Source organism: Homalodisca vitripennis, unplaced genomic scaffold (genome assembly GCF_021130785.1).
Source record: "Homalodisca vitripennis isolate AUS2020 unplaced genomic scaffold, UT_GWSS_2.1 ScUCBcl_2412;HRSCAF=7151, whole genome shotgun sequence".
NCBI lineage: Eukaryota > Metazoa > Arthropoda > Insecta > Hemiptera > Cicadellidae > Homalodisca > Homalodisca vitripennis.
The window spans coordinates 1-10,634 of record NW_025778529.1 but is presented as its reverse complement, the minus strand read 5'-3'; the positions used below and the strand labels follow the sequence as shown (position 1 = coordinate 10,634).

Below are 10,634 nucleotides of genomic sequence, written 5' to 3'. Positions count from 1 at the left end.
TTCAATGTCCTGCAGCACGAACAAAACATCCAGCTTTACAAGATTGCAGGACAAACACACTCTGTGGTGTGGTCTTTTTTGTCAGCCGCAAGCATACAGTCTTGCCGTGTCCGACCGGACACCTATTGTGCAGTTTTACCTGCTCACACCCTCCCATGAGTGGAGTCCACCACATTGCACTTCATATGTCCTGACTAGGCACAAAACACAACTAATACATCAGCTTTTACAATGTAGGACACACATTCTGTTCATTGTACCCAACCAAGTTGTCTTCAGTGTCCGGCAGTATTTCAAAGTTTTAGGCAAATGAGGGGTTGCAGCTCTGGTTACAGCAACCTCCAATAATAGAGAGATCTTGCGTGTATCTACAAAATACTTAAAGAAATTCTGCACAACCACCAATACAAAATCACAAATTGTCAATTTTTAGTTATCAATTTATGTTATCATCTCTAAGAAAATGTACAAATTCCTAGTGTATAAGTGTACAGTAATACTCACGCATTGATAGATAACTGGCCCAACGGGTATACCGCAAGTGACAAACTTGGTTGTTACACATCCCGGTGCCAAACTTGCCAGGATGTTGGAGGGGGGAGTCTTCGCGGTGACTGGGACATCCTTGACCCGTAGGTCTCCTCGGAGTCTCGAGTGGTTCCAGCGAATCCACCAGTTCAAGGCGGGCAGTCCTCTGGACCGCAGGGCTATCAGGTCGTGATACGCCATCCGGTTGACCACGCCAGGTACGCCACCCCGTACGAATGGCCTTCCATACGTTATTACGGGTAGGTGGACATGTCAATGTTATCCTGTATAAGGTGCATTCACTGTTCAGATAAAATATTTTATAGATTTGTTTAAAAAAAAAACAAAAAATATAAAAAGTATAAAAAGGTATCCGCTAATTTAAAATTTGATTGTTATATCTGAATTTGCTTTCACTACTTTCAATAAATATAAATCTCTAAACTCTATGTTAAGAGTCTACTAAATGAATCTACTAAGACAAACAGTTCTTAAGTTAACAAAACTTTACATTTTTTCTATGAAAAATTACAAAGCCTTTTTCAGTATTTTTCTATAATAGTACTGTTCTAGGTTTTCAGTCCATACCCAAGTATCAGTTTTGATAAGCTATCATGTGGTTAGGTCTTTTAGAATAGAGGGGTTTTCTATGTAATACTACAAAATCACTCAGGCGACTCCGAAGAAATTTCCTGGAATTTTATCCTGAAATTGCTTACCATATTTTGTTTTGATCTGTGATACAAATATAAATATTAAATAGTTCTGTGTTAAGAGAACAGAACTGGACTGAAAGTATTTTAATGGAGACCTAGAGCTATCCAGTTGGAGTACAATTTTCCCAACGCTCTTGATCTGTTTTATTACTATAAAAAAACTGGAATGTTTTTACGCTGGATTTTAAACCCTTTTTTTTTTTTTTTTTCATAATGGCGTACAATCAGGTGTCTAAGTCTCACCGGATCGGACGTCCCAGCGATGATTTTTTTTTGGAACAAAGACAAGAATGGTATGGTTTCCGTGGTGTGGAGTGGTTTTGGTGGTTTGTTTGGTGGGGTGGTTTCGTGCTGGGGTATGGTTGGGTTGTGTTCGTTGTTGTGCTGTGTTTTGTTGGTGAGGATTAAGTGTGTCCGGTTGATTTAGTATTTGGTGATGTTGTTTGTGGGTGTGTTTTGTGTGTTTGAATTGGTGATATAAAGTGAAGGCTTGGTTGTGGTAAGGTTGTTGCTGCTGATTGGGGATGGTGCGTGAGCTTGGGGTGTGTGGGTTGGGCTATGATTCTGGTGGTGGTTGGTTTAAGGTGTTGTCTTTGGAAACCTGTTGCAAGTTTGCGGCCGTTCCGCGGAGGAAGATACCGGCTATGAGTACCAAACCTCCCGTCGCAGTGGGTCGTTTAGTAACCTGCGCTAGGGTTTCTCCACAGGGGGAAATTGTTCTCTGATATAACATCCACACCTGTCTGTATCTCATTGTGTTCATTATAATTTAACAAATCTTTGGAATAATCTTTAATTCTACAGAAAATTGATTCTTGTTGCACAAATCACCGACTTTTAGCTGCTAGATATTGAACTACCCATCACTCTCATTGCCATAGGTTGAGTTTCTCGGGTTGTTATTAACACCATTGTCAATACTAGTGTATTGTGTTACTTTTTATTTGTATCTTTTAGATTTTTTTCATTTAGTGTTGTGTTATGAATCGTTTGTATAGCGTTATTTTTTATAAATTAAAATTCAATGCGATAAAAAATATAGAAGTTTGTTGTAAGGTTTAAGTATAACACACAGAAAATCCAACTTTTTTGGGCTTAATCCCTTGATTCCAACATTATGTTGGCATCAACACTTTTTACCCATAATTTGGTCTCAAAAAATTTAAACTTTAGCAAGTAAGCATTTTATGCCTTTTATTTTAAAAACGCTTATGTTGGTGAATTGGACCTGGAGAACGGGATCCGCACTGGCCTATTTTTGGTTATTTTCACCAATCACTATATTACCCTATGGGCTCTTGGTTTGTATGGGGTGGGAGCCTCCCATTGCCGAAGATGAGGTATTATAATACTACAGATAAAAAAGGCTATCCGTATCATTGGCTGGAGCTGGTTAGGCTTTGATCACTGTAGGGGGCTATTTTTTTAGTTACAGCTCAGGATTCTCACTCTACCTTGTCTGGTATATACATGCAATGCTTGTTGTAATCTTAGAAATGAAAAAATGAGAAGACAGCAGAATTATGGCTTCAGAGCCGCCAGAGTGTTGACTCCACTCGCTGTCAACAATAACAAGGAAATAGCCATTTAATAAAATTTACTTCCACTATAGACTCTAGCATAAATCCTCAAGTGAAAAAAAAAACCCTCTGCATCATTGAATCTAAATTTCATGAATAAAATTTGGCTCGCCTATGGAAATGAAAAAAATTAAAAGTACTGTTTCTTTTAAATCAAAATTATATAATTTCTTTGTTTAGAAATAATGCATTCTATTCAATAAGTGAGTTTTTATTGAGTCAATGGACTGACAAATTACTTCCTTTTAACTAGTGTGAAAGTACAATTTTATAAAATTATACTGGACCTGCCTATGTATTTGTTGTGAAAATATCTTGTGGCCAAATAAATTATGTGTCTATTTCCTATTCTATTTCTTATTCTAAACTGATTAAATTTGGTGGAACTCACAACAGTTTGCATATGTTCATTATAGGTTCAATATTTTTATTGTTGAGTAAATAATTTAATCGCTTGATACTTGAGTAGTTACCCGCAAGCTCTTGCACACAATTTTCCTGTTGTTTTTTTAAAAAACCGGACACTATATTGAATTGAAAATCTTTTTAATTTATTGAATATACATTTTGTATATACATTGAATGCATCCAAAAAATTTACTTAACTAATATATTTATACACTAAGAGGTTATAGTGTGATCAATAGGTTTTTTTACATAAACTTTAAATTTCAAATATGTGTGCCTTAGTCGCTTTAGTTAACCAATTTTCTTCGGTTTTAGGGTTGCCATTGCTTCATTTATCCGTGTGTTTTATGTGGTTCAGGTTGCGAATTTGTTGTGAATAAATACGCTTTTGATGTATCTCACCACAGAGAAAAAAATCACAAGGTGGTCAGGGTCTTGAATACTCTTTGGAGGGCCACAGCAGAGGTCCTTGCCGGCCTACCATCGATTCTCCAAATAAATTGAGGCTAGAAACAGCTTTATAAACTACACTTTTGGTGTTTGGAGCTTTCAAAGATTACCAAAGTATCAACATCTAGCAAAAATGTCCCTACTATCTTCCTACACGAAATTTTACTGTCATAACCCCATCCATTTCTTTTATGAAAAGATTTCATTAAATAGAGTGTTTAATTTGAAGAGTAGTGGCAATAAGAATGTTACTGGGTAGTGAATCAGGAAGGACAACGTTTATGTTTGTTATCTATGCGGATGAAGTCTTATTCTGACATTGGATAAACCATTACTTAGTATGGAATTAATTATGCCTGATCCTACTGACTGAAAATAAGCTTAATCACATCGTACTTTCTTAAAGTTAAGCCTTTATTATTTCACAGGTTTGTACTTATGTAGAAATTATAAAATCCCTTTGTCCATTAGAAAAAAATTATAACAAGAGTGATGTAATTTTTTATTCTACAACATATTTGGAAGTAAATCAAAGTTCATCCAAACAATAATCTCCATAATACTCTCATAATGTACATTACAATAAATATGTGTAGTAAGCGACTTGTCAAATTTTGTAGTTTGTTATAAGAGATACATTATTCAATAAGTGACTAACAAACTATTTTTACTGAAAATTAATTTTTTTGATTTAATTTGGTGGAGTTAGTGATGGAATTGTCTATCTATGACATTTGTAGAATATGTTATTCCTAAATCTAATTTCTTGGTATTGTTGATTAAATTTATGTTTGGACCCTTTAAATACTCCCAACGGTTCTAATTTTACCAGATGCTTCAGGAAAAAAATTACTAATAAAATCAGAAAAGTTTTTTTTAAATAAATAACTAAATATTATATTAAATTTGTTTGTGTTAAGAACTTTTCTTTTCAAAATAAATTGTTACTAGTACATTTACTGATCAATTGGAACTAACAAAAATCAATCATCATAGAACTCACATATAAACATTTTTGGTTGACATGGCTACGGACCGGAAACAATGTGACATTAGTTTCTTAAATGATTGTATAACAGTTCTTTTTAATATATTACTTTTGAAACAGAATACATTATGTATCTTAAAAAATATTAGATTAAAATAAAAAATCTCCTTACACAAACCAACTCAAAACGTGCTATTTTTGGAAAAATTAATGGCCAGTACCAGGATTACAAACTAGGCTCGATTTGTACAAAACATGTGATATGAATGGTTTGAACCCCGGTGGTGTTCCCCCCCCAACACAATTAAACAACACAGAGTATGGCCTGTATTGCATATATTACCAAGTGAAAATAGTTTTCCTTCTTCCTCCTTGGTTGCTTAATAGGACGCACTACTATACACAATAATTTTTACGTGCAAGTAGCTTGGCTATCATCTAATAAACTGAAAAATAATAAGCTCATCAACTATAACCACAGTTTTCTACATATAGCTGACCATTGAATATTATAAATGTTATCTTATTTTTAATGCAATTAGCAACTTACAATGACCATTTTTATTTAGCATCCTATCGACTAAGGAATGTTGGTGCCTAAAACAGCTTGTAGATGCGTATAAATACATTGTTCAGTAACGCCGAGCCATTACCGTGGCTGATAGGGATAATTAAGGTACGCCCAGCGCAAAGCGTCCCAAGGTTAGATTGTGGATGTCGGCACACTGTTTTAAGAACTGATTTACTAATAATAAAAAACGGTTTACCTTGAGCAGTGGTGATCAACAAGCACACTTTTATCAACCCCAGATCATTACTTGAGTTTTGGTATGGAGAGCCTTATTTGTTTGTCAGCGATACAAATTGGCAAGTGAATAAATTGGTTTACCTTGAGCAGTGGTGATCAACAAGCAAAGCACATTTTTCAACAACAGATCATCGCTAGAGTTGTTGTATGGCCAGCTGTGTTTTTGCAGGTCTATTGCTTGGTTTAATAATACAAATCAGCAAGCGAATAAGTTTGTTTACCTTGAGCAGTGGTGATCAACAAGCAAAGACACATTTTTCAACCCCAGATCATCGCTAGAGTTGTGGTATGGGCAGCGGTGTTTTTGCAGGTCTATTGCTTGGTTCAGAAGTGTGTACAACCTAACAAGAAAATACAAATTAATACTCTTGTAACCTATCCTACTTTAGAAATAAAATAATGTATACAGTAACGCTACATGATTTGTATAAGCCTAACAATGAATTATTTATCTTTTTCCCTTACAACACTAAATTACACCACAAGAATCTCTTCGCTTTCCAAATTACTACTTTGAATTTATAACCTTACGAAATTCTCAAGTAAATATTTGCCAGGAAAATTAAAACAATAAACCTCAACATTGTACTTTTTGGACATTCACCTTATGGACTAATTTAGATATTTGACAATTTTCGAATATCTGGAAATTTAAAAATCATATTTTGTGACCAAATTTCTCATGTTACTCACTTTATTCATAAACTTGAGCATTAATAATAAACATATCAACAGATCTTGCAAGGACATCACATAGTAAACTAACTTTGAGAACTGTTGTCCAATCATTATTGTATGGAATCTGGATGTCTCACTACGTAGGATTGAGAACAATTTCTGGCCAACAAGTTGAGGTTTTGTCCTGAAATGTTTTTCAGTTTATTTAAACTGTGGAAGGTACAGTACTAGAATATAATTTTTATTCACCAAAGAGACATTTCATTACAAATTTATAAGGCAAGTCACAGTAATAAGCAACATTGGAATTTATAACAAGAAGTCTTCTTCAGTCCATTGTTCAGATACAACCTCACTAATTGAGTAAAATGCTTGTTTAAGAAAAAATTGACTAATCTTGCTCTTCTTAACGTAATTTTACCGCCTTACAGTTAGAGGAATTTTATTGAATACGAGGGGGTACCCAAAAAAAACCGGAATTATTTTATAAAAATTATATATTATCAAATTTTTTACAATACGACCTTATCTCCTTCAAAATAATCTCCATTACAACTAATACACTTGTCCCAAAGGTATTTCCATTGATCAAAACATTTTTTGTAGTCATCTTTAGAAATGGCTGCAAGCTCAAGCTTCGTTTTTTCTTAACCTCTTCAACGCTGTCAAATCGTTGACCTTTCAAGCCTCTTTTCATGTGTGGAAATAAAAAAAAGTCGCATGGAGCGAGGTCAGGCGAGTAAGGTGCGTGGGGCAGCGGAACCATGCCGTTTTTGGCTAAAAACTGCCTAACTGAGATGGCTGTGTGTGCCGGTGCGTTATCGTGGTGGAAGAACCAGTCTCCAGTCTGCCACAAATCGGGTCTTTTCTGGCGAACACTGTTGCGCAATCTTCTTAAAATCTCCAAATAAAATGTTTGGTTGACAGTCTGACCTGGAGGAACAAACTCAAAATGAACAATGCCTTTAGCATCAAAAAAGCAAATCAACATGGTTTTGATGTTTGATTTGACTTGCCGACATTTTTTTGGACGAGGTGAAGATGGCGACTTCCATTGGCTTGACTGTTGCTTCGTTTCTGGGTCATAACCATAGCACCATGACTCATCACCAGTAATTACCTTTTCCAGAAAATCGGGATCATTTTCGAGATGTTCTTTCAGAAGGCGGCAAGTTTCAACTCGATGTGCCTTTTGATGGTCAGTCAGAAGTCGAGGAACAAATTTGGCAGCAACCCTTTTCAGTCCTAAATCTCCTGTTAAAATTCGCTGAACCGAGCTCCAAGTTAACCCACTACTCTCTGATAGTTCCTCAATTGTCTGTCGACGGTTGGTGAGCACAAGTTCACGAATTTTCTCAACATTTTCGTCCGTTCGAGAGGTTGATGGACGTCCAGAACGAGGTTTGTCTTCAATCGACATGTCGCCATTTTTAACCCTGTTAGAACGACAAAAATTTTGGTTATTTTTTGAGGGTACGCATTTTTTTTGACAGTGACCATATTTCATAGCGAACATACCAAAGAAGACGACGGTGTAAAATTGGGCAAAAAGTAGTAGTATGAATAATATATTATAAGTCCATTTATTTTTATATTGTCCTTACACACCATTTTTTATCCACATGTACATACTTCAAATGTCTACAATATGGTGAGCATTTATAACTATTTACAATAACCAGAAAAATTAAAAATTAAATAAAATTTTTAGAATTTTTATTTTATTTTTTTATTTTATTTAGTTATGGCTTCAGTTTACTATAATAAAAAAATTTTTTTTAATGTGGGAACTAATATTATTATTTTAAAACTAAGTTCTTACATAGTTTTCAGTTTAAATACAAAATTTTATTAACATTGGTTGAGAAATAATTTGTTATAACAACAAAAAACTTACATAACTACAAAGTACCAAAATATATAAAACGGACTAAAATAAAAGTCATAAACAATTAAAAGTGGTTTTACTTACCATATAATGTGGTTAACAGGTCAAATTTATCCTCAGGTATTGAAATATGTAGTATTCGCTAAGAAACACTATAAAACACTCACAAAAATATATAAACAATATACAACAATGGTCTAATTAGTTTAGCACATGTATGTTTTGTGAAAGCAAATCCGGGTGACACCCTTTCTTGCAAATTGAACAAATCTAGGAGGCTCGTTTCCTTTTTTCTGGATTGTCGACTATGGTCCACCTTTTTCTGACCAAACCCAGCAAGTTTTTTTGTTGATTTGGAGAAAGTTTTACTAATATCCTTGTTTTGACGGTTTACCATTGACTTGGTTTTATCCCCAGCGCCATTACGCATATCAAGCCAAGATTTAGAAATAATTCGCCCTATAACATTTTCAATAAATGGAAATCTTGGCATAGGTTTTATTTGTAATTCTTTGCATTTTAGTGTGTAGAGAATAATAGCGCAATTAATAAACTTTCTAGAAAACAAGTTATACTGTAACCTTCTTCCAATATTTTATTGTGCGTCTCTCGTCAATATAATACACTACACCGTTCATCATGTCAAAGGCGTCTATCCCGCCCATGAACTTGTTTGTAGGAAGCCACAATTGATGGTTTTATTTCATTTATAATTCTCCCACAGCGACGTTTGGTAATATTTCCTTCAGATGTTATGGTAGTGTTTGTTGAGACTAATAAAACGGGGCAATTTTTGGGTTTTCTTTTCGCGGTATGCCAACGCAACCAGATTTCTTTTTTTTGAGTTGTACAACTTTTCTCCAACACTGGACTTCTTTTTTATACTCTTGTGGTAACCCCTTTCCTAGTTCTGCGAAATGGTACCGGTTACAAATGTTTCCATGGCTGTACAAAACATTGGACAATTGAATGCTGGTAAAAAAGTTGTCAATAAACACATGATACCCCATTTTCGTAGATAGTTTGCTGCTTCTAATAAGCTTCATCACAATAGAGGGACCAAGACCATACTTTTTTCATTTAGCTCTTTATCTTCATTGGACGCCTTTCCTTTATAACAAAAGAAATTTAAAACACAATATTTTGGATAACCGAATCACAAAGTGCCCATAACTTGATACCCCCGACCTATGGTGATGTTTTATTAGGCATGTATTGCATTAAACTGGTTTGATTTTTAGTGCCGATCATACTCCTCCATCGATTGCTACTTGCTGGGTACATAAATAAATAAAAAGGAAATAATCTGTTACAATGGTCAAAAAATTGGTTGAAATCTAGCGCAGGCAATCATAATTTGGCTCATTGGGTATTGCAACTTTTGACGTGTCTACCATGTGAAAAAAAGATAACAGATTTTCAAATCGGTCACGTGAAAATACTCGTGTAAACCATGGTGTTTTCAGAGCAAGTTTTAACTCCAGTACGACTTTTACGTTGGTTTATTTACAAAACCTTGTTAAGAGATCGTAGCTATAAATATAACGCATTTTCTGGGACAGTGACAGGCAACCAGGACCGGAAACGACTTCTTGGAGAAAGGGTGTCCTCCTTTCATCCTGAGTAAAAGAATCTGCAATATCTGTTTGTCTCATTGACAAACAATTCCCAATCAGTCCGGTAGTAAAAAATAAATTAAAAAAATCAATAGGTTTTATTGCATTTTGTGGTATATGTTTTGGACCAGGAGTTTCTTGATAGTCAAAATGGTGTTCAATGTTAGGTGGGCTACTCTCAACTACTTCCTCCCAATCACTTTCAATATCATCATCGTCGTCATCAGAACTGCTCAATACTCTCCTATTTCCAGCATTAGGCCTACTGTCAACATTGTCAGATTCGCTGTCAGATTCATGTGAAGGTATACTCACGGGTAACCTAATATTTTTGGGCGGGGATGGTGTGGGGTTAATAAAATCTTCAGAGTCATAAAATATATCTTCAAGCTGGAAGTCAGGGTCTTCATCCGTGTCGTCTACAAAATCAGAACTAGAATGTTCAGATGCACTTTCTGAGTATTGTAACTCACGGTCCAGTTCACTGCTGTGATCAGCTAAGTTAAATTGATCCATATTCACAAAAGAAGTTGAACAAAACACATTTCACTATAAATCTATAAACACTAAGTTTATAACTGATCTGAAACAATCAACTATAGTCAACGCGACCGCACTGTGACTGACTGAATGTAAACAAACTAGACGGAATTGGCGCGCTCCGCCGACTGGCACTACAATAGGCGCTCACGTGCAGCTGTTCTAAAAATAGACATATGTTGTATTGTTTGGCCAAGATAAGTTCCGAAATACTCCATTTCCTGTCTCAGGATGTGCCTCTACAAGGAAAACTAATTTTGTTCATCGTATTTTCGATATTACGTGAGTATTATGCAAACGTAAACCGGCGGGCACATAAAAGTCCGCTCGTCTTCTTCGGTAAAACTAGTGCGGACTATTGAAAGCCCGCATCGTCTTCTTCGGCAAAACTAGTGCGGACTATTAATAGTCCGCTCGTCCTAAAAGGGTTAAAT

At 35.2% G+C, this 10,634-nt stretch overlaps 1 protein-coding gene across 1 annotated transcript; it reads right to left on the bottom strand.

The window, feature by feature from the left end:
* Positions 1 to 2,765: 2,765 nt before the first annotated feature.
* On the bottom strand, positions 2,766 to 10,633 carry LOC124372042 (the record flags this gene model as incomplete). Its single annotated transcript, XM_046830405.1, is given in 2 exon segments — positions 2,766 to 2,803; positions 9,708 to 10,633. Coding segments are annotated over 2 exon segments (507 nt in total).
* Position 10,634: the final 1 nt, after the last annotated feature.